The 24327-nt window shown below is 48.2% G+C and overlaps 1 protein-coding gene and 1 long non-coding RNA gene across 3 annotated transcripts; both read right to left on the minus strand.

Annotated features, from left to right (window-relative positions):
* Positions 1-490: 490 nt before the first annotated feature.
* MAP1LC3A (microtubule associated protein 1 light chain 3 alpha) lies at positions 491-18313 on the minus strand. 2 transcript variants are annotated; one of them, XM_075108924.1, is made up of 4 exons: positions 18169-18313; positions 8635-8690; positions 2269-2375; positions 491-1751 (listed from the first exon to the last, which is right to left on the minus strand). In XM_075108924.1, exons 1-4 carry the CDS (start codon positions 18206-18208, stop codon positions 1589-1591), a joined length of 366 nt encoding a protein of 121 aa, XP_074965025.1. In that variant the 5' UTR covers positions 18209-18313; the 3' UTR covers positions 491-1588. The 2 variants fall into 2 exon arrangements, with proteins under 2 accessions (XP_074965025.1, XP_074965024.1); XM_075108923.1 differs by having other exon boundaries at positions 491-2014.
* Positions 10141-13453, minus strand: LOC142064244 (uncharacterized). Its single transcript, XR_012663041.1, has 3 exons — positions 13106-13453; positions 12774-12865; positions 10141-10237 (listed from the first exon to the last, which is right to left on the minus strand). It is a non-coding gene; the product is annotated as an uncharacterized LOC142064244 (long non-coding RNA).
* Positions 18314-24327: the final 6014 nt, after the last annotated feature.

The raw sequence follows: 24327 nt of genomic DNA on the forward strand, positions 1-24327 counted from the left end.
AAACCCTTCTCTGCTGGGGAGTGCGAAGGAAGTAGAGCAAGCTGAGGGGCAGAGAAACACACTGAAATGCTAAATGGCCATCAGCCCCCCCCTTTGGTTGGAAAACAGTTTTGACTGAGTGCTCAGGGAGACTTCCTGCACTGCTCAATGTTTCCTTTAAAAGCAGAGACTTTGCAAATGCCTTCCACCCCAATTTTTTTTCTTCCCAGATGAGGAAACTTGGTCACAGGACAAGAGACTTAGCTAACACTATGTCACAGGTAGGGGAAGGATAACCATGTTTCCCACATCACCACCCAGTTCTCTGCCCTCTACACTGAGCTTCCACCTTTGCCTCAGCCCTGACCAGCTGCTTCTGCCATAGCTAGGACTAACCAGCTCCAAATCCTGGCAGGCATACAATGCACCTGTGAACATGGGGAATATGTGTCACTCTTACTTGATACTAGGGACATTAACACAGACAAATGAGATGGGAACAGAACATTCCTACAAGACACGACTTAAATTTATGTTTATTTTATATATAGATATATATACACACACACCTTTGTATAGATTAAACTGGGTGGGATTTTATCATATACTTTTTTTGGTATAATACATGAGAAACAGGAACAGGAACATAGCAAATATAAATCAGTACATTCCTTAAGCAACCTCTTAGCCACACTGAGACTGAAAAACTGCATGCAATGGGGAGACAAAGAGAAGAAAATTGATTTTATTTAAAAAAAATACAATCTAGGTACAGCTGTCAACAGATGAGCAGCACTATATATGGCAAACCTGTATAAATTAAAAGTAAATTCCACTCTGACATCTACTATGCTTTGAAGTGCAAAGAAGTCTGACTTATTTACCTACAGAATACAGGAAAGACTGCCCACTTTCCCTGTTCCAATCAGTCCCTTAAAAAAAAAAAAACCAAAAAACCAACAAACCCCAACAAAACACAACAAAAAAACACGCACAAAAACAAAACCACAACAAAAAAAACCCCAAAACCACCAAACAAAAAAAACAATAAAATAAATCTAAAGGATATACATTATCCACAGTCCTACAGAGACGCCTAAATCTACTCAGTAGCACCAAGAATCTGGTATGGGTGTAATTAAAATCAGTTAAAACTTGGGAGCAATGGTAACATCTGTTTGCTGCTTTTGCAGACCTCCTGTCCTTTATTAGTGTCTTGGAGGAGCGGCGGCTCTCCCTGTGCTGAAAGTGAAGGCGACAGCATCTTGTCGGCTGCACACACACACAAAGAGCACAGTGAGAGCAGCTGAAGGTTACACGAAGGGGACTGGATGGGCAGCCAAGGCCCAACGTGTGTGCGTGGGTGTCTGTACCTATGTGCGCACGTGGGTATGGGTGTGGAGGGAGTGGGACTAATATACACAGAGGTGAAGGGTTCTGCAAGTCCAACACGCCATAAGCCTCTTTGGTGACAGGGTGACGGGAAGGGGAGGGAGAGAAAGGGTCAGCACAGTTCCCCTCTTGTGAGCCCCTGGTTGTGTTGTCTTCCAAGGCCAGGAGGCTGTGCACCACAGTTCATCTGTCTCCACATGCCACCTCTCAGGAAGCCTCAGTAGCCAAAGGTCTCCTGGGAAGCATAGACCATGTAGAGGAAGCCATCCTCATCTTTCTCCTGCTCGTAGATCTCCGAGATGGGGGTAGACACACTCACCATGCTGTGCTGGTTCACCAGCAGGAAGAAAGCCTGGGTGGGATTCAGCTGCAAGCGACGCCTGTGGAGCAAGGGCAGGAGGGCCTGCGTCAACCCCCCTGGGGTAGGCACTGTGACAGCAAGTTTCACCTCTCTCCAGCAATGCTGTTCACATGGGGCCAGGTCTGCACAGCCAGGACTTCCTCCCACACGCTCAGGACATGATGTCCATGAGCCCAGCTGAGCTGCTTGGGGTTCCAAGGCCTCCTGAGTTGGGACTCTGCAAAGCTGCTTGCTCCAAGTGCTGCTGGCAAGGGCAAAGCAGAGCCACCTCTTCCATCTGAGCTGAAGGATGAAAGGAGGGGATTGGAGTCCCCCTCATCAGCTCATGGAGTGTCCCTATGAGGGAGAGGTGAGAGTCCTTCACCAGATGCTAAGAACCTACCCGCCTCAGCACCCGCAAACAGTCTGTACCACAACACAAGGACTCTGTTGCTGTGGTTGTCATGTCCCCATCCCCACGCTCAGCAGCTGCCTCCACCTCACCCCCACCCCACAGGACAGGTTCACAGCATGCCATTTGGGGCCACCCCACTCACCGGATTATTTTGACCAATTCACTCATGTTGACATGGTCTGGGACAAGGAACTTGGTCTTGTCCAGCACTGGCAGCTGTTTCTCCCCTTTATAGCGTTCAATGATGACCTGGGGAAAGTCAATGGTAGGGTTAGCCACGGTTTACAGTGCCCAAGCACTAGCCCCAAGGTCCAACACAAATAAAACTAGCACAAGTGGAGAAGTTGAGGTAAGGCCCCACTTTGCTTCACCCTCACAGGAGAACAAAAAAAAAAAATAATGGACATGAGGAGTAACCATCAGGTTGGCTGCAGACAGCTCTTCAGCAGATAGTCCTCTGTTTGCCTGGGCCAGGCAGTGGAGAGTATCCAAGATAAGTGAACTAAAGCATCAATTGCTCTGCTGGCTGAGAAACAGTAGGCATTAGTGGATTGATTTAGCTACCTCCCCCAGCATGCAGGAGATCTGGAAGAGTAGTAAAGTGTATTTTAACGTCACTTTCAGACTGACCAAAACCACAGGTTTTGCTGGCTTGAGCTAAGGACTAAACTCATGGTGTGTAGAAAGAGACATTTTCCTTCCCTGTTGTGCCACAACTCTGGGCTGCTGCTGTTCAGCATCACCCTTGCTTGCTCTGGGAGAGCTGCAGCTATTCCCCAAAAAGCAGTTTTTAGAAATCACTGCAAAGCCACCCAAGGCATTCCTTCAGAAAGGGGGAGTTTGGACTGACACTGACTCCAAAAAGGATCAGAAACCCATGGCCACTTCTCCCGTGTGCCACCACAACTGTGCAGTGAGCTGCCCGGGCTCTTTAGCACAGTGCCACCGTGGGGACAGCCCAACCTGTCCTCCCCTGCAAGAGGTTCTTCTTGGGAAAGCTCTTACCACACCTACATTCTGAAATGGCTAAACACTAATTTCTGTTCAGTTTTCCTGCTATTATAATTAATTAATTTCTTCTGTTAAAGGGTCTCTGCTGACACCTGTAATTGCTATTCTAAACCAGCTGGGAAATGTACTATTTGTATTCTAAGAAACAAGGTGGTACATAGTTAAAGTAAGCAATGATAGTACTTACAAAGCTCAATACGCTCCCATTACACACTCTGACTCTCACATCTCTCCAGTACCTAGCTGTTTTCTCCACAGAAAAACACTTGTATACTAATAAGTTCATCGTCCTCGCTGAGTTGAGACCAAACGCTATTTTTCACTATAAGGCAAGGAGTTCCCATAAATCATTTTCTTACGTCTTTTCAAAAAATATACAGGAGACTGAAAATGCCTTTGGACAGTGGAGGGACAGAGCAAAATGCAGAGATCATGATCCCCAGAAGATGGCTCTGTGGAGCCAAAAGGATCAGGCGAACCTCTGGGAACACTGATTTGCCTTTTCCTCAATCATTTGTTGACACAGCAGCCTCCATCAGCGGCAGCAATGTAACTCCTGCTGCCTGTCTACACAAAGCCAAATCAGACGCTCTGGCTGGGATGCTGTGGCATCACCAGTGAGCTGGGAATGTCTGACGAGTTCCCCAGACTTCAGGGCTTCTCTTGAGGCCCACCGGGATGGGCCAAGCTATGTTGCAGGCAGTTTCTGATGAGGGAGGGGTGTGAGGCGCCTTGGTGAGAGCTCTGCACCTGATTGCCCTCTGAAGAGCCCATCCTGGACAAAGCTCACACAAGGGGAACCTGGGAGCCCGAGGGCCAGACAAGCAGCATATGAAGACCAGGAGACCACCCATGTATTCTCACTCTGGCCACGTCTCCTCCTGATACTGAGCAAGAGTGCCAGGGGAAAGACCAGGGAAAGCCCCATACTGCTCATTTGGCCCCTTTTGCAAGATGGGGACCTGATGAAAGAACAATTTTCTGCAACAGACTAAATCACGCATCAGGATGCCCCTTAGCAACCTCCTAATGTATCTTCCTCCCTCCAGAAGGACAGAGGAAGGACAAAGACAAGCAGAACCATCCTACTGTGTTTAATCTGAGTCTTACTTGGACAGATGAGTATTTTGGCTTTAGGGAGATGAATAGTCTCAAGGGGCTGGACACTCACAACTGCAACATACAGGGATGCTGCTCTGGCCACTGGGAAACACAGAGGCAACAGTGGGACCTCGAGTTTTTAATAGTAGTTTGCACAAAGGGGCAGGTACACAGCAACTGTTTGTGCATACACCTTTACACACAGAGAGGGCCCTGTACACCTGGGCTATGCCTCATTTCTCACTTACATCTAGCAAGAACAGAGGCAGACATCTCTATCCGCCAGTTCCATCCCACAAAGAAAAGCTTCTCAAGTTAGTCCAAGAATGGGCCAAGAAGGATGTCCTAGCTGTTAAAGCAGCAGCTGCCTTGTGTCCTGAGCAGACAGAGGGCCTGTCACGTAGAACAGGTTCAAGAATTTGTTTCCAGAACACAAGCTGCTATTTAGGTAACCCAGCTATGGCAACAGGTGACCAATGGACAAAACGTTCTTGCCTAGCTTTGGAGGGAAATGCATGATCAAATGCTAATGTTACATCTCTGTGGCCACAGGGCTTGTACACAAAGCCACCTCCCTTCCCATATCCTCTTCCAAGCTGTGGCTTCAGGCCAGTGGGCTCCTCAGTGTGGGACACCCACTCTTGCAGTGGGAACCCACCACAGATCTCACTGCAGAAAGAGTATGAGCTGGGCACAGGTGGAAACGCTTAGGGCAGAGCCTGGGGTCCTGGTCCCACCACAGAAGGGGCTTGGGCAGCATTTATAAACTCAACACTTATTCTGGGGCCAGCCTGAAGAGGTGGAAAGGGATTTTGGTAGGGAATGGGGCCAGATCTGGCAGCCTGACAGAGGCAAGGCTGCCACCACTCCATGTCCCCAGGTCCAACCAGCAGCAAGGCTAAGAATGTATTCCCAGCAGGCACGCAGACACAAATGCATATAGGGAACATTCATGGCCAGCCACAGAGATCAACACAGACATGCAGAGCTCTCACACGAACACAGACAGCATCAACAGCCTCATCCTGTCCCCCTCTGGCTGAGCAGGCTGGAGGTCCTTTAGTGGGAATATATAGAGTAAACCTCCTCAGTCTCAGTCCAAAAGGTGCTCTGATGTTGATCCATCTTGAGCTGTGTCAGCCCTGGACACTGGGTCTGCAGCTCCCTGGAACAGCCCTCACAGAAGCCCAGAGAAGGTTGTCCCTTCCTCCAAGCCTGTAATTTGGGTTTCCATCCACCACTGTGCCAGGGTAGGGCATTATTTGGGCTTGCTCACCTGCCACTGCTTCTCCATGCTCCACTGTGGGTATGCAGATGAACTTTTTATCACATAACATAACAGAGATCTCTCTGCATGGCCCAAACACACCCTCACAACCTTCCTATCAGCATGAGAGGTGGCTCTCCCCTAACCCACCATCTGCAGCAGTACAGCCTGTGACTCACTAGGCCTCACTGAATTTAGCATTACAGTGCTTTGGGAAATGGTTTTCTCCCATCACTGCCCAGCAACACTGTTCCCCAGTGATTTTTTTACTCTCCACGGCTCACTGGAGCTGGCTTAAAGCTTGCAGCTGCTCCTCAACAGGCCCCAGTTCAATGGGCTCTGGAAAGAGAGCGCTGGGGCTGACAGCAAGTGAGGGTGATGGGCAGGCATAACCTCGGTCTATCCTCTAGCAGGGCAGAATTCTCAGCAGATTTCTAAAGCATCTGCTGAGGCTCTGGATGGAGGTCCCAGCGAGAAGGCAGGAAGCTCTCTGCTTAGTCTGACTGCCTGAGGAGGAGCCACCCCACAGGTGCCTGCAAGGGGCAGCTGGAGGCTCCTTCTCAGCAGGGCAAAACATGAGCAGCAACTCACTGCCAACACAACCATGCCCTTCTCAGTAAGAGCTGTGTATTCCTGTGGTCAGCACTTTTTACCATGGGAGTACAGCCAGCTTTGGGGAGTGCAGAGTCAGCAAAGGAGCCCCTAGCATGAAGTGGATAGGGAAATAATGGGGAGCCCCTAGCTCCTGCCTATCTCTTTATTACATGTGCCAGTGACACGTGATTTCCTTTCAAACACAAGCAGAGAACTCCACCTCAGGCAAAGTCCAGGTTATCTATTGCTTTGTCTCTGTTGGGCTCAGAGAGAGACAACACCAGCTCTCTCCCCACGCAGTTCCCCACAGGTGCGTGTGCACAGCCCCTTCCTCAGCCTCCGCTGGAAGTACCCTCAGAAAAACAGGAGAGAAATGCCTTTCCCTGGGCACGAAGCCAGGCCATGCACTCTACAAATCCTCCTGGCCCTCTGTCAAAGCAAAAGGGGACTCACCCAAGGGCTCTGAATGAAAACTGGAGATGAAAGAAGAGGGCAGCAGTTGTAGCACAGCTTGCTGTGATTTCTGCCAGCAATAATGGTGTGATGTGGGCCATCTTCTCCCTAAGTGCCCCAGGCTGTGGGCTCAAACCCCCTTGCTAATTTCAAGTGCCTCTCCAGGGAAGCCAGTCACTCAGCAAACACAGCTCCCGTCTTTCACAGAAGACCAAGACCTTCCTACAGCCAATTTGCCTGCACTGCACTGCTCAGACCCACAGCTCTGCCCCATACAATGCTCTGTTTTGCAGTGCAAGTGCTCACAGCCCTAGCATGAAAGCTACATACAGTGACTTGCAGGAACTTTGCTATGTAAAAAAGAAGAGAAAGTATCAAACTTGGTTTCAGGGTCTAATTGGGACCAGGCCTTCAGAGATACCAGTGACACAAACACAGCTGGACTGCCCAAAGCCCTCAACACCCTTCTCTCCTCCTGATTCTTTTTACTGCTCCAGCAAAACTTGCAACTAAACGTATCCTCCCCTGTTGTGTCAGTCAGCACACAAAAGCAAAGCAGCTGAGCGTTTAGCCGAGTCCCTCATCCTCTCACAGTGCTGGCACTCAGGACACTATCAACAACAATAAAGCAGTGAACAAAGATGTCACTGGAGCAGGTGTGGGAGAGGTCAGGTCTCTGCCATGGCTAAACCTCCCCGCGCACACACAGTTCCCCAGACAGCCACACCAATGGCCAGGTCCTGATGACACAGAGGCCTTCTCCTGGGGGACGTGGTGTTTGGCCCAAACACAAAGAGCACTCCAGCCATGCAAGCTCTCCCACCATGTTTCAGTAATGCCGGTAAAATTCTGGACAAGGATGCAGAGTTCTGGCTCCTTCTGTTCATTTCCCAGGCAACACATATTTGTGTACAGGCAGTTGATATAGCCATGTGTGTATATTTTTTCTTACAACTCATTTCTAGCCTGTCCTTATTGCTAGAGCCTTAAAGCACTGTAATTAGCTCTGCCACATCTCTGGAGAAATGCAGAGCCTGCCTAATGCCATGAAAACCACATTAAAAGCAGCGGTCAATAAATGTACAGATGATATAGAATACTGGTAATTCAGTGTCCTGCAAGGGGCAAGTCCTGCTCTGCTGAGCTGACAGCATGTGGGCACCACAGTGGCAATGGAAGAGAAGGAAGAGAAGAAATTCTTTTTGCTAGAAGATGCTGTGCTAAAATCCACATAAGAGAGAAGCAGGAGTGGGCTAGTATGTACCAAGAGCAGTTTGAGACATTAACCATCAAAGGCTAAATACTGAGAGATTGTATGCAATTTTAAGAGAAGGCTGATGTTCACCCAACACAGAGAGAGCTGAACTAGCAACACGTCCCATTTCTTGGTCTTACGTGCTATGGTATTGCAAATATTAATACAAGCAAGATCTGAGTACATTATTTCTCTACGTTCTCCATCTTCTCAGGACAAGAAGCAAATACTCAGCTAGGATATCAAAAGCACCCTCAGAGCCAAAGACAAGACAGCATATTAGGTCTGACACAGGCAGGAAGTACTAGAGGCAATCCATGAAGTCTCACCTAGATATGTCAGCAACAGGTGCTGGGAAAGCACAGAACAGGTGTGACTGGCTGTGGTATGAATTACCCTAACAGTCTCTTTGCTTTCAGCACAGCAAAGATCATCTCACACATCTTTCTCTGGGCAGATGCACAGAAATCCTTACCAGGTGACTGAGGAAAAGACAGGTAGCTACTGCAACAACAACAACAACAGGCCATTTCCAAGTTTTTTCCTGCTGCATTAGCTTGGAAGTAGATCTGAGATCAAATGAGTTCTTTGCTTCTAATTAGGCATGAAGCTTAAGAGAAAGACTGTAATTTTGCACTGCTGAGAGTGTGGTCTACTATTGAGCAGCTGGCATGCACAAGGCACTGGAGGCTTAGAGAGACCATCCTGTGTTGATTCTGGGGAGCAAAGCTTTGTAACCTCCGTGGCTGGCTGGTGGAGGCTATCCAGCAGCACGGAGGGGTCATGAGAACGAAGTCTAATGCAGAAAAGCGAGAATGATAACTTACCGGGATTTTGTTTGGATGCTGCTCTCGGATCTGCTGTACTTCTTTACAACGATCGGCTGGAAAAAAAGGAGTAAAGAAATGAAGTTAGAAATGTCTGGCTGTGCTAGCTCAGGCAAAAACAAGGTAACCAGGTAATGAGGTTTGTGTGCAAGCCACAAAATGACAAAGAGGGACATTGCAAAAGAAAAATTCTGTTCATCAGGCCTTTTCTGAATATCTTGCAGCAGTGAGGTAGTCAGCCAGATGTCAGCTTCAGTGACTGACCCTTCATGGCTTCCTACAACCCCAGTCATCCCCCAATGCAGGGACACACTATCCTGCCCGGTAAAACTGGGCAACATACATGGAAACCAAATTACTTAAATGAGACCAGAAGGATTACAGAACTGTATTCCTAAATCTACCTTAAGCAAATGCAGCTCACGACCATCAGTGCCGGGCACCAGCACAGATTTAGGGTCTCAGCTCTGGAAGTTCAGGCTCTTTGTGCATCCTGACTGCTTCCCCAGAGGGGATGATTCTCCAGCTGGGGCTGGGTTTTAGCCATTTCCTTCTGCCTGTTGTGCACTTCTAAGCACTATCTGGCACAGTGCCTCAGTCCAAAAGAGATACACCCTTGCCAAGGAGGACTCCTTCACTATCACAGATCTACATAGTAGCTACAACAGCTGTTGGCCCAACAGAAGGTATTTCTAGACCTGTCGTGGAAACAGGAAGAAAAATGTAAGCAAGGAGATGACCCACTGACACAACAGGCCGCACATAAAAGCTTGTATGCTCTTTGAGCTTACAGGAGAATTTCAATCCCCCTCACTGCTTTACCAGAGGGCCCTCCACTTTCCACAATTCAAAGCAGCGGAAAGGAGCTCTTCCTGGGATGCTACAGACCTACACTCCTCCTGGCATTACGATTACTCTGGGAAGTGCTTCATGTCCTGCAATGGCCCATCTGAGGTGCCCCAGGGAAGCAGTTTCATGGATCACAGTAGGTAAGCCAGGGGGTGAAGGCCAACAACTAACGACTGCTTAGAAATGCAAGATCTGGGATCACAGGACCTGCCATGGGATCATCCTGTCCCACACACAATCGCTGGTGTAGCACCTGCTTCAAGCCCGACTCCCCTGACCTGCTTCATGCAGCCCCAGTCTGTCATGACCCACCAGGATCATGTAGGGCAGGATAAGAAATTGTGTTCGAGTGTTTTCTCTTCCCACAAGCGTTGGGCATTTCTCCTCTAATCACTCAGTAAAACCTTATTATTTATAAAGTGAATTTGGCTAGATACTACTTTGGGAAGAGACTGAAGTTTCTTTAGAGGCCACAAGACTGCAAAATCACCAGATGACAGAAGCTTTTGAGCACCATTTCTCTGATAGGGAAGTATCCCTCTGCTAGAAATTGCTAGATCTTTCTTCTGCAGGACTCCACGGGCTAGCAAGACAGAGCAAGATTATTTGGATTTAATGAAAAATTTGGGCACATTTGTTCTGGGTTTCATGACTGACTTTGTAGTTCCTCATGTTTCATTTTCACCCTTTCTAATGCTCCAGGGCATCCACAGTCATCCTTGTGATATAGGCAAGTTTTCCCCGAGGTCCCAATCTGCAAGGAATTACACAAAAATCAGCATTTTACATGATGCTGGTACAGCAATGCCTCTTCAGGACTGCTGAAGGACACAGTGACAAGAAGCACCCAGCACACAAGCACCTGACGCATAGCACCCAATTTGAGCAGCTAGCCAGAAGCGCGTGCCCCCCCCTTCTGCAAAGCTCTGCTCCCACGTGTTCACTGTGTACAAGCTTCAGCAGGACAGAACATCTGAAAGGCTGGAGATGCAGAGCATGGGTGGACAACACTTACCAGCATAAGTACTTTAGGCAGCTTTACTGCAGTCAACTCAGACTTGCTGGGTATTAACAGAGCCTGAAAAAAGCTATGCGCCCTCATGGCTAGCTAGTTTTTCTAGCTTCAGTATCCCTCTACCCTGCATCTCTCTCCATACTAGTAGATGGCCACACGGATAAACTTCCTAGACATTATGCATTTCCCTGTAGGGTCACAGAACTGTTTGCACAGGAAGCCCCAACAATGCAGGTAATTATGAGAAGGGTCTGCAAAGCAAGTCACTGAAGGCAAAATTGCACTCTTTGCATGTTACCCTGGCTAGTAATGTAGATAGTCTCAGAGGATCTGACTAGTCTGGGCTGCATGTGCCAAAGGGCACCCATACAAACTTTTTGCCCTCTGGAAGCATCACCACCTTCACTTCCACAAAGGACACAGAGGACACATCTTCCACAAAGGACTCATCTTTTTACACTGAAAAAGATGCCCCTCAGAGAACAGGACAGTACATCATCTATCCACATCAGTGTCTCAGGTTCCCACCCCTGAAACCACAGCACTTTGTCCCCAAGGGGTACAAACTGCAGGTGCCTCAGACAGAGGCAGGCCAGGCTGCTGCTGCAGCTCATTTCTTCCAGGTCTTGCTGACTCCTACGGTCAGCAGGAATTAAGGGCACGAGCCACCAGTGATAAAGCTCTCAACTAGCCTCAAGTCTGGTGCACCATAGTGGCAGCTCCCCTGTGCCACTCTTTAAGACCTGCCTTGCACCCAGAACCTAGTCCCTCAGGCCAGATGGGCCCAGGGCTTTTGCAGCCTTTCTAATCTCAGAGGACCCTGTGGGAGGTGGCTGATCTGCAGGTTACTGCAACATAACAGCAGGTGCTGCTTTGCTCCAGGAGCTGGTGGATCCCTTCAGCAGGTACGTGTGATTGCAACTACAAGCAGCTAAAGCACTGCACTTCTTCCTCTGCCCAGGAGATGCCCATTTCAGAAGCTTCATTCAGGAAGGCAGTTGGGAGCAAAGCTACCTAAGCTGTGTTCAGGTGCCTGAAGATTCAGGCAGAAGTTTCCAGGATATCTGAAGCTATGCTAAGGAGCATACTCAGTCCCATCCTAGCCTTGGAGATCGAACAAAGCAGGCTTGGAAATCAGAAGCTATCCTGCATCAAACCCTGCACAAGGGTAATTTATGTGCGCACAATAGTTCAGGTGCTAGAGATCTCCTGCAAGAAATAGGGTATGGTCACCCACAGCCTCCTCAGCCTACACTGGGAGCTAGAGGTTGATCCTGCGTCTCATGAAAGCATCTTCAACATCACACAGCAAGGAATGGCTATAAATACCACCTTTAAATTAGACTACATATGCATTAAATTAAGTAACAGGATTAAAGAGAAAACCATTAAAGGGCACCTCAGAGAGACACCAATGGAGATGCCAGCCTGGCGCCCAAGGTCACGCCACGTATGGCACTGCAGACAGGTGCACTCCCTCCACCCTTCACCAGCGGTGCCTGCACTCACATTTCACACAGGACAGGTCTGATTTTACAAGTCTTGTTCTTCTCCTGCAGCTCTCCCAAATTATAGCTGTGCTAATTGGGGTTAAGGCTTTCCCCTTTTCTGTAGCACCTGACTATAGTTAATCCTTAGCCTGTATGCAAAGCAAACCAGAACTATTTACACAACCAGTCCATATTTACTTTTTTCCCTCTGGCCCCTCCTTGTTGCAAGGAGAAGCAAAACAGCACACCTGATTTCAGCAGCTCAGGGACTCCAAGCAAGAAGGGATGAAGGGGCTACAGCCAGCTGTTGTTTTGAAGGAGCTGAGCAAAGATTAATGAACTGCACCCAGAGGGAAGAGCACCATCTCTGCTCCCAGGCATGGGCACTGCACATCTGCCATAAGGGAAGCTGGGCTTCTCCCCAGTGCCAGGATTTGAGAGCTCAAGACGGTAGCAAGATAAAAAGCACACACTTTTTATTGGTTATTCCTAGCAAAGTTTCACTGCTAGGGCCTATTGAAAGACAGGAGTGTTTTTGTAGCATTTCATATGCCAGAAAAATTGCCTATATCTCCTCCAACTGCTGTTTCAACTGTTAAGTACCAACAGCAAAGCTTGCAGATTGCCCAAAACACCAGAATCTCAGCTGTTTTCTTCACTGAGGCCCTTCCCAAGCTGCTCTCCCAAAGACGTGGGCACACAAAGTGTCCCAGAGCAATGCAGGATGAGATCGTTATGACAGTTGAGCAGTACAAAATTCTAAGACAGACTCTCCAAACATTAACCTTTTTTATCAGCAGTGTCCAGGAATCCTGGGTATGGGAGACAGGTCTCTGCTGTGCTGAGTGCTGTGCAGACACAGGATGAAAGGACAGTCCTGGGTGCAGAAAAGCTTAATCAGACAAAAGATACAGATGGTGGAACAGAAGGGAAACACATGCTAAGTTCTCCAACAGGGCAGTTGCATAACAGACAGCATTCTTCAGGAGACACTAGACAAACACTGGTCAGGCACTGGTGCCACCCCAGGGCAGCGGATGGACTCTGTGACCAGCCCTGCTGCCTGTCACCAACAGGAATGCTGTTAAGAAAACAGCACTAGGAAAAAAACACCAACCTGGAAATGTCATCAATGTGCTACCAGGTCAATAGCTCCTGAGCTGAGCAAGGCCTGTGTGTGGAAAACAAAGCAGAGAGTAGAAATTCAGCCATGAGCTACCGCCTCTCCCTGTGGTCCCACGTCCCAGGGCTCTAGATGCAGCTGCCCACAGCATGGAGAGAGTGTACAGACATCCCTGCGGCTTTCTCACTGCCATCCACAAGACGCTCTGCCAGCCAGCATGAGGGTGGAGCTGCCTCAGATCTGAAGCAGACGGCAAAAATGAACATGTTTCTTCAAGAAGCTGCTGTGTCAGTCCCAGGGCAGAGGGCTGCTAGAATGTGGCCCTCTCTCCAAGAGATTTTCTGCAAGAGGAGGAAGAATTGGATGGTTTGAAATCAGGGTATGTCTGGGATGAGCTGACAACTGCTGAAGATACGGGCAAGTTATGCAGGTCATTCCAGAAGAAAATCAGTAGTTATTTTTGTAATATCACACCACCCTAAGGCCAGACACCTCTAACCACCAGGAAATACACCCCTCCCACATATGTGTCATGGCTCACACAACAGCTGACCTGACCTGTCCTTGCTGAATGCTGGAGAGCTCATTCTCAGGCCAGCAGCAGTGCAGGAGGAGCAAGAGGAGACTCCCACATCCATGAAAGGAGGCCAGCCACACCCTGGAAAAGCTGTCCTCACTAATAAAAAGGTTTTTTGTCCGAGGCTACACAGGACAGCAGCATTGCAGAAACTTGACAGCGATTCTGATTGTTAGCTGTATTTTACTTCTGTCTGCAAAGCTTGGGGGCTTCAGACAGAACAAATGACCCAGGACCAAAACTACGCTGTTTTGAATTTATTGTCTGATAGAAAGTGTGTCTCTGCAACATGGTGTCGGTAGAGCCTCATGCTCTACTGTCACAGGAAGATAGTACCAACATGAATGTGGAGCAACTGATGACCTGTCTGCTTGACTATCCATTTTGTTGTTACAGCTTCATTATATGATGTGTAATGTCTGGAAGGACTTTTGAGTGCCTGACTCCTGGAGCCCTGTGACTGCAGAAGAATCTCAGCAGTCTGGTTCATTTGCGCAAGTTCCCAATCTTCCTGGCTCCAGAGTAGAGCTTGAAAATGGATTTTAAAAGACAAACAGGAACCACCTTCTTTTTTTTTTAGCAGTTTCAAAATTTAACTGATTATGATTTTGAGCCTGGCTCCAGGGATGAGTATTTGTATCTGGCAAATCCATGATAAGGGTTCAGCTCATGACCAAGCAGAGCCACACAACTGTGAAGTTTAGATTCATGTCAAGACACGGGTTCTCTGGTTGCACATGTCACCCCTGCCGTGGGCCATGCAGGATGAGCAGCAGACCTCCATCATTCAAACAGCTTAAAACAGGGCTTCCAACTCACTACACCTCCTGAGCATAGGGGGAAAATGGGCAATACTCTCTGTGCCATGTCTGGATGGCATACAGAGTACTTGCATGAGAGTTCCAGGTAAGGAACTGGGTTTTTTTGCTCAACATTTAATGACAGTTTCACTAGACTTGGAAAAAGAATGGCAAGTTCCCTCCATACGAGCTGTCAGGACGCTGCCCTCTGCAAGGGCTTCCCCTCTAGCTTTTGTTTGACCTTTTCTTCCAGCTTGACAACCATCACAAATATAAGCCTCCAAGACAGCACAAATGCACTGAAATTTCGCAGAACACTTCAAATTGCTCAAAGAACTAGCACTCTTGACAGAACTGTATTTTAATGCGGAACACCACACACGTGCATGCACAAAGAGAATTTGCACAGCCTGGGTCATTGCTATTTGTGCACAAACATGCCTGGATGCGCGCAGAATTGAAGGGCCTATTTGGGGAGATGTGCTGGACACAAGCGCCTTGAATTTATTCTTTCATTTTCTCTCACAGCCTATTTCCAAACTGCCTTCTGAAGACAAAAGGGAACAAACAACTACGTGACAAGCACGGGCTGGTGCGCAAGACAGACAATTCATCCACTCTTGGTCTTTCAACTGGTATGAGTGAGGCTGGCTTACGCTAGACAAGTCCCCAGAGAAGGCTGCGCTTCACCTTTCCCCAGAGCCAAGAGGAGAGGGAATTCAGCTTGACACACTGACTTTATCTAACTGCTGCCTTTTCTCTGAAGGGAAATGGCTTCCCAGAACTAAAGGCAGATTGCCCAGGGGACTGAACTGGGATGGGAATACTTAGTCCAGAGAGGCTGAGGCCAAACCTCTATGTCTGTCACCTAGTCAGGGGCTCCAGCTGACCAACAGGACACACACATATGTGTTTTCCTGTGAAGTACCTCCATTTCAGCAGGATGCTGGGGTATGAGGCCAACTTACTTTCAATTAGGCAACTGGTCTAGGTTTAAGGTCCATGTCTGTAACTGCACTGGTCATGCACTGCATTGAAAACAAAGCCTGAAGCCTGTTGGCAGCCTTGCAGCAACAGAGCAGCCAATTCAAAACAACCACTTCAGGAACAGCGGGAGGTGTGAGCACTACCCACTGCACCGAAGAACTTTCGCTCTTTATGGGAAGTGCAACAGTGTCATCACGCTGCCGCACACTCTCGCTACAGCCAGGCCACCCTGTTCCTTTCACACAGACCACAGCTTTGTTCTGGGAATTGTTTTGGACTCCTACAATGGATCTGACTACACAGAAGACAGCTGCCTCAGTGCCTACAGTCGGGTTCAGCACATGAAAGCAGAGGGTTACTATCTGATTTTACCCCCATGCACCCAGACCAAAGATGCTCTGCTGCACACATGCCAAGGACCAGGCAGATCACCAAGCATCACCCTCTCACCACTGATGGCGCATTAGATCATGGGAGAAATCAGTGCTCGGTGCCCTCAATGTACCTTGGCTTAAACCCCTGGCATTTCCCAACAAGTCCCTTTTTCAAGTCCTCAACAATGATGAATAGAAATCCAAAAATTTTATTCAGGATAGACACAAGACAAAGCAGATGAACAAGCAGAAGAAATTAATGGAAAAACGAATCCCAAAAGTACAAGAATTGAGGAAAACAGAATCTTCAGCAAGGGGCAGCAGACCAAGACCTAAGGAAGCCACTTGTCATGAAACTGGAGCCTGGGTGCAGTCATATTCCTGACTCTGCGTTTTCTCTGTTGGTTTTTTTTTTAACTCTTCCACTTCTGTAAAGTTTTGAAGCCTTAAAAATTAAGCCATTCTGAGGGTACAGTGTCACTGGTGATGTTTTCCATCAATACTGCATTGTAAACGATCGCTTCCTGTTCCTGCTGTGTAATGATTCCAAGACAAAAACAAGCTGTATCTACTTTCTCCAACCCAACGATTCCAGCCCTGACCCAAAGCAACTGCGTGGGCTGCCAGGCCTCCTCCTCCCTCCCCTCCTCCTGGCTGAGCTCTTCAGAGCAGTCAGCTGAGAGAGCAAAATGCCAGAGGAAAGTACACAGAAACAAGGAGCACTTGCAGTTGCCAGCACCAAACTCCCTCACCCCCCTCTTTCCCTTCTGGGCTATTTTAATCCTGCTTTCTTTCTACTACTCTGAGCCTTGGATCTTGTTTTCCTTCTGGCTCATACAAAGTCTGAGCAATCTGCAAAGGCGAACCAGACTCCTCCTGACTATAATAAGCTGATTCTCACCAGCTGAACAATAGGAGTTACTAAGGGTTTGATTTAGGACTTTAATGCTCTTCATACATAGCTTAGGAGACCAGGGCACTCAGACTTCATTTTGTTCTTGTTTGTGCGTGTTCTCTTGGCTTGGTCGCTGTGGCAGGAGAAGCCTGAGTAAGCACTCAAGGCTGTGCCAATAAATTACCAAATATTTACAGTTTCCAAGAGAGCAGTGAGGGGTTAGAATAGCAGTTCAGTAGGAAAAACTCCAATTTTAAAACTCACATAAGAAACACGCCCTCACCTGTGTTTGGTCAGTATCTGACACAAAACAAGGCCTTGTTTGGCATGAATACACCGATGTCAGCATTATTCAGGCAGTAAAGCTCAACCGATACCATCCCTCAGAACATAACCTCCCGAAACATGCACCTTTCCCAATACCAGCTGGCAAAGGTCAAGACAAACAGCAGTTGATGTTTCACCTGATTTCACTATCAAGGCTGACAATCAAATCTAGTACCTTCTCTGGTAACCTCCTTGTCATTGGCGTCTTCCCACCACATATATTTAACAAAGGGATGAGTCTGATGTGAGCATTAACTCTTCTGGGTCTCAGGAACAATCAGAGGGGGCGATTCAAATTCTTGGAACAACTACATCACTGCCAACATGATGAGGCGCATAGATAGTTATTTTCAGAGATCATTGTCCTCTGACAATCAAACATGTAAAGACTGGACGCAGGGCAAGAGCAAAACAAGGATATTTACCTCTTGGCTACCCGTGCCCTGCAGATTTCAGAGCCCCTTGCAGTGGCCACCCCACCCCAGTCAGCCCAAAGGAGGCGTTGGATCCACAAGCCCTGACAGGAGGGCAACGGCTCAGCGAACGCCGCGCGCGGCTTCCTCGAGCTCAACTGCGGCAACTGCCCTCCCGACCGCGCTCGCGCTGGGCTAACCTCTTATCCACGCTCTAAGAAAGCGGAGGCTCACTGAACCAACACCTGGCAGGGTGTAACGGGGGTAACGACCGAAATTGATATAAAGCACACCTACGACACTGCGGCTGGGATTACCGCTACTCGCGCCTCGGGGCTGAGGCGTTGGGGGGGCCGGCCGGTCCCCGGGCGCAGACCCCCGGGCGGGTGCAGCCACGCTCCCAGCGCCCAACGACCCGCCACCTGCCCCCCCAGAGCTGCCGGAGATCCCTGGCCCCCGCTGCGGGGCTCGGCGGGATGACTTCACCGCCCGTCCACACCCCTCCCACACACACACACTTCCCCCCCACCCCCCCTCCACACACACCCCACACAGCCCCCCGCGGCCCGGGCCCGCAGGGCCGAGCCCGACGGCGGCCCCGCGGCGGGGGGTTGGGGGGGGGCGGGGCTGTCACCCCGAGGGTCAGCACGGCGGGGAGGACGCGGGATCCCCCGCCCGACTCACCGAAGGTGCGGCGCTGCTTGAAGGACCGGTCGGAGGGCATGGCGGCCGGGAGAGCGGCGGGCACCTCCGTCCGGCGGCGCGGCCTGCGCTGGGGCTGCGGCGGAGCCCGGCGGTGACGTCAGCGCGGCACGCCCGGCGGGGGCGGGGCTTGGCCCCGCGGAGCATGGGGAGACTCACGGACGAAGAGGGGACGCCCGGCAGGGACGAGGGGGGGGACACGCGACTGCGAGGAAGGAGTGGGGGCTGTTCGCGGGGGTCCCCTCGCACCCTGTCGGACATGAGGAACGGCCTCCCCTTGCCCGCCGCTGTCAGCACGGACACGTCCTCACTCAGGTCACGGAATCACAGGATGTCCTGTGTTGGAAGGGACCCACAAGGACCATCGAGCCCAACTCCTGCACAGGACACCCCAAATTCACACCGTGGCTCTGAGGGCCTTGGCCAAGGGCTTCTGGAATATCGCCAGGCTGGTGCCGTGATGCCTCCCTGGGGAGCCTGTGCCAGGGCTCCACCACCCTCGGGGGGAAGAGCCTTTCCCTAATGCCCAGCCTAACCCTCCCCTGGCACATCTCCCTGCCGTCCCCTCGGGGCCGGGCCTTGGTCACCACAGAGAAGAGGTCAGCCCTGCCCCTCCTCCTGCCCTCGGGAGGGAGCTGCAGACCATGATGAAGGCTGCCCTTGGCCTCCTCTGCCTCAAGCTGAACACACCAAGGGACTTTAGCTGCTCCTTGTATGGCTTCCCCTTTAAACCCTTCCCCAACTTCATGGCCTCCTCGGGATCAGGACACATTCTAGTAACTTTGTATCTTTAATATACTGTGGTGCCCCAAACTGCCCACAGTACTTGAGGTGAGGCCGCAGCCGTGCAGAGCAGAGCGGGAAGTAGAGCACAATAGAGGTCTGAGGCAGTCTCTCTTCAGACAGGTGTTTTTCCTCTTAATCAGCACAGAGCTGGTACAGTGACCTGTCCAGTGCTACAAATACAAGAGAGAGACGTTGACATCATTGGAAAGGTCGTTTGCAGTCAATAATGAATGCAGTGATACGGCATGACCCGTGAGATGGGATGGTTTATTGAGGACAACCCCAACCATCAGCGATTCTCTTGCTTCAGCTGGAGGGGAGCACATGGAGGGCCCGGTTTGACAGCCCTTGGGCTGGTGTTTTCAGAGGCGGTTGGAGGACAGAAGTGTCAGCATTTCCAGCACACAGCAGATCCTCTGGATATGTCAGCTCAAACATCTTCTGAGTGTTGCCGCTGGCTCCCATTGGCAAACACTGATGCTGCGAGGCTGGTGGAGGGCAAGCCTCCGTGGCGGATACTGCTGAGACAGTCCAGACCTCAGGCGTATATGTGAGCTTCTACAGTCAACAAACCTGGACATATACTCATCTCACCAAAATAATCATATATTTGCAATCCCCACAGGTCCCTCTATCATTTCTCAACTAACGAGTCTGTTGTTTGCCCTACTGCATTCAGAGCCACATCTACGCTGAATATTTTAAAGATTACAGCACAACTACAAATAGGGCAGGCTATTTCTGGAGCTACTGTAAGTGAATCAAAAACCAACTGCAAACAGAATGCCAATGTTTCACGAAGAACCATGTTTAATATTCCCCGTCAGTGTATACCGCAACCAAAGCTGTATTCTGCCAAAGCAATGTTTCATTGTTTACAGTGAATCAGCATGAAACATGAGTGAATACAAAGTCCAACCTTGGTAAAAAAAAAGGCACGAAAGATGCATCTATTACAAAACTGCTCCAATTATTAAAAGTGTGACCAATTAAAAGAAATATATATTTAACTACAATTGAACAAAGTCTTTTCTCTTGTAGGGTTTACCCAAGAACAGAAACAATTACTTTCATGGTCAACATCACAGATATTCCTCGACCAAGCAGCAGCAGTAGATAATTATAACAGTGAATCTGAAGAGCTTATGCTTCCTTACTGGTATGTGTTTAATTAAGACACAGGTAGAGACGTTCATTTCCGACATAGGTCCTTTTAATCAGAAAATACATAAGGGAAAGCTGTAATGTTGCCATGACAAGCTGATCAACTTTATGGACTGCTTCCTCAGGCAAAGGATTTTTTTTATTACTGTTGTTATAAAGTGTTAACCTCTTTTTGATGACAGGCATGAGGAACTCTCTCTAATTTAGTGATTTGATCCCTGATTTTATCCATGCAGAACTTGTTGCAGGACTGGGGCTGTAGAAGATTATTCATACGCCAGTAATGGGAGAAAAGACACTGGTTCATGGAAGCTCCTCTCAGCATGCTAATGTCCTTACAAAACTGAGACACAGATCAAGTAAGTTTTACTTCTAATAGAGCAGAGTATGATTTATACGCTTCTTGTTTTAGCCCTCGGCTTTCCTGAAAAATCTTGCACACACTAATACCTCTCTTGACTGTTCATACTGATGACATTAACAAAACTCCTTATTTAAGGAGGTGCAATTCAGATCCAAAAAACTCTGGATCAGCCAAAGATTTAAAGCTGGAAGAAACCAGCTGCATCAACCCAGCACCAGCAAGCTGTCCTAACTTGACCTAGGATCAACAACAAGCTTCACGCGTGCCAGCATTCCTGAATGGTAAACATGGCTGATAATAAGCACCCCTGGATGCTTGTGAAACTGTGCTACTGGAGGAAAACCTCCCCAAAGGAATCCTGTCATGCTGGTAAAGGAAGTGCATTTTTGTCTATAGAAATTGTGTTGATGCTCAGGCTTCTGCTGACATGGCAGTGCTTGTCAGAGCTCTCTGTCCCTGCACACCCCAGCTGCCACAGCTTTTCCTACAGATGATACTGGGTCAAGGAGCTGCTCTAGCTCTACTAACTTAAGGCCAGGCTATATTGCTGTAACTGTCTATGCCAGACTTCCCTCCCCTACAGATGTAGCTGACTACTTTGGGTATATAAAGACCAAACATAAAAGTCCCATATGCAAAGAGGAGCACTGCAAATCAGAGCTCAACAACCCTTCATCTGCCTGAGGTGGCTTGGGAGGGTGCTGGAACAAACACAAACTGGAGCAGCTTAAAAGAGCTGCTCTAAGATCCATATAAGATAAGTTTCTACAAGCCTAGCTTTTGCAGTATCAATATGTTATCCCCTCCATTCCTCTGCCAGAGCCTTATCTCCGAGTAGAGCACATCCCTGGGCCTCAAGTGCTGCTGTTCACAGCTCAGAGCTGTACCTCAGGCTTCCTTTCATTAGTTTGTTAATGCATTAAGGTTTGTTTTCCACATCTCAGCAGCAGATACTTCCTCTGCCTTCAGAGAAAGATCCATCAAAACTGACTTCTCCAAGACAGCAAATTAGGCCGGTCCCCAGCCACAACAAAGCAAGCCTAAGTCACAGATCACAAAGGTTATTCAAGCCCTCTTTCCCACCACCTTTCTGGCTAGAAAAAGGACTAGAACTGTAACGCTTATTTTCCTATTCTTCCTCAATTTGACAATAATTTTACCACAAAAATGACGAGGCCCAGACTCAGCAGACACAGGCCAAGAAGCAGAACTTTATCCCATCTCTTTCTTTACCCTCTTTAGGATAACTCAGGAAAAGTGAAATCCTCCCCTAACTTGCATACAGAGGAATTGCTTCCAGCCAGATCTCTGTGACTCTCTGATGCTCCTGATCCAAGTAAGACACTTTCTCTCCATAATAAGCATATAAATGGAAGTGGTTGCTCTTCAGCTTCATCCAGCCCTTTCCCTTTCTTAAAAAAACAATTTAATTAACTTTGAATGCTAGTGTAAGGGTAGCACTAGCACAGCATTAAGCAAGGCCCTGCCCAGATGGATTTGACAAGCTCCTCTAGACTCCAAAACCAGCTTCTTAAAGACACCTTTATTCAAACTCCTGAGTATATTTCAAGTCAGACTGCTAACAATCCTTGAAAAAAGAAAAAAAACCCAACAACAAAAACCTCCAAAAAAACCCAAAACAAACCCAAACCCCCCCAAGCCCCCTTCAAAACCCCAAACAATCAGCATGCAGCAGGAACTCAGTAATTTCACGGCAAGTTTACGGTCTCAACACGATGCAGAAAATGGGCATGATCTTTGTTTTGCAATAGGGTTATTTATTATAGCTTGTTTAAAAAAACCCTCCTCAACACTCTCTGTCCCAAAGTCAGATATGACACAAAACCACTGGTAGGACAGCTATCCTTACGGAAGTGACCAAAAGAATGCAGGACGCTAAAGACGTTTTTGACATTTTTCAGCATTCAAGAGAGTAACACTGCCACCTACTAGGGAAAGCTGGACGCGTAAGCAGGTCACCACCTCCAAGGAAACATTTCTCTGGCTATGACCAACAAAAGATAGAGGACTAAATTCACATTTTCCTTCTGCCTTGCCTGACTATTCAGTTATTATCCAGACTTCAGCTTGCTGGAGATAATTTTTCTGGAGACAGCATTCAATTAAATTATGCCAGATCACAAGCATTAGATAAGCTGCTGTGTATCAGGAACTACTCCAAAAGCAGAGCACGATTTCAGACCCTATTCATTGGTTTGATGGCATGGCTTAAAACCAAGATTCAGTAATAAAAGGGCCAGGGTACACATGCTACGCGAGTCATCTGTCCGTTTTCTATGACTAGGAGATGGGTGTTTATGTCAGTCACTTCTTGGCACCAAATGGGATCCCAGAGCTACACCAATTTAGTGTGGTCAGCCATATGCCGGTGGGAGAAACAGTTCGTAAACTGAGTAACAGCCGACACTGAGTCACGATGACAGCTGAGATACCCCAAAATACTGTAAAGCACCCCCACCCAGATGCTGCAGGACTGACCACTTTACAGATCTCAAAAAGCACTTCTGACCTCTGTGGTCACAAAACACTAAGTAAAAAAAAAATCAGACACAGTCTATAAATTAATGTCCAAGTCTAAAAAAGCACAGAAAACAAATGCAGAACATAACATGTTATCTTAGCTGTTTGAGTCACTATGTACCCACCCCATCACTTCGTTCTCTGAAATCCAGTAAACTGTCCAAGTCAACACTGATATTTTTACTAAAGACTCCAAAACTGCACTGCAGCCACCTGCCTGTAGCCCCTAACCTCCCGAGATCATCCATAAATTCTTAGTCTGTTCCTCGATGTAGAACTGTACAGTATCACACTTTACTACTACTTCTTTTAATTTTGAAAGAGTGGGGCTAAACATGGGTTATACGCTTCTGCTAACAGATACACGCGTCAGGAGTGATCCCTCACCGGCACAACAACAAGCATCCCCTAATAAAACCGCAGTTACTCAATCAAGATTCTTTGTTTAATTGTACAATGTTTCATGCCTGAAGGCTGGGCCTCTTTGCTCAGGTGCACTTCGGGAGAAATTCCTCTTCCTTTTCAGGCTGGTAAAACACTTCTATCACAATCAGTCGGAGGCCAGACATGTGAGGAGGCTGAAGCACAAGCAGGCAGCTACACTACCCACAAGCCCCACTCCTTCTCTGTGTGACAAACAAGGCTGGGGAATGAACCGGGCTCTCTGAGCACTGCTCCCTGCTGTAGCAGTCTGCTGCACTGAGCTACCCCCAGTATGCAAAGAAAATGCAGCGTGAGACAACATGCATCATTTCTGAGTCTGGGCTATGATGTTCTGCACGTCACCAACACACTGCAGTACAAGCCGGAGTTGTGTCAACACATGTGACAAACATCAACACAAAAATTTTGCACAAATTCTTGAGCTCCGCGAGCAATTACAAGGCTTTTTCAAGGCTACAAAAATAACCCCTTGATTAGTTTGGAGGAACCAGATGACCTCTATTTGTCCTTAAAGGCCATCAGCAAAAAATTACTAAAGGAGGATACCAGATCAAACTGGCTGCTGGATTGTGATCGTATGAGAGCTCCAGCAGGCAGTCTTGACTGCCTTCCTTAGCTGCAACACTTCTCTGCCTGAAACAAAAAGGGAGTGGTAGGAAGATGCTCCAACATACAAGGTGATTTTCAATACATTGCACATGAACTTAGACTAAATCCTTCTTTAGAGAAAGCAAATGATGAGTAAAAATAGTCTTAGGAAGGTTCTGTTTTTTGAAGAAAATCTCCATCAATCATGAGAATAATTAAAATCTTCAGAAGGAAAACACAAAAGACAAAAACAG

Source organism: Phalacrocorax aristotelis, chromosome 13 (assembly GCF_949628215.1).
Source record: "Phalacrocorax aristotelis chromosome 13, bGulAri2.1, whole genome shotgun sequence".
Lineage (NCBI taxonomy): Eukaryota > Metazoa > Chordata > Aves > Suliformes > Phalacrocoracidae > Phalacrocorax > Phalacrocorax aristotelis.

Excerpts from the sequence above, each read along its gene's own strand:
- MAP1LC3A (XM_075108923.1), bottom strand. The coding sequence starts at position 18,208 with ATGCCCTCCGACCGGTCCTTCAAGCAGCGCCGCACCTTCG. Across the intron at positions 2,376-8,634 it reads AGCATCCAAACAAAATCCCG|GTCATCATTGAACGCTATAA; the intron begins GTAAGTTATCAT and ends GACTTTCCCCAG. Across the intron at positions 2,015-2,268 it reads GAATTGGTCAAAATAATCCG|CTCAGATGGAAGAGGTGGCT; the intron begins GTGAGTGGGGTG and ends TTCATCCTTCAG.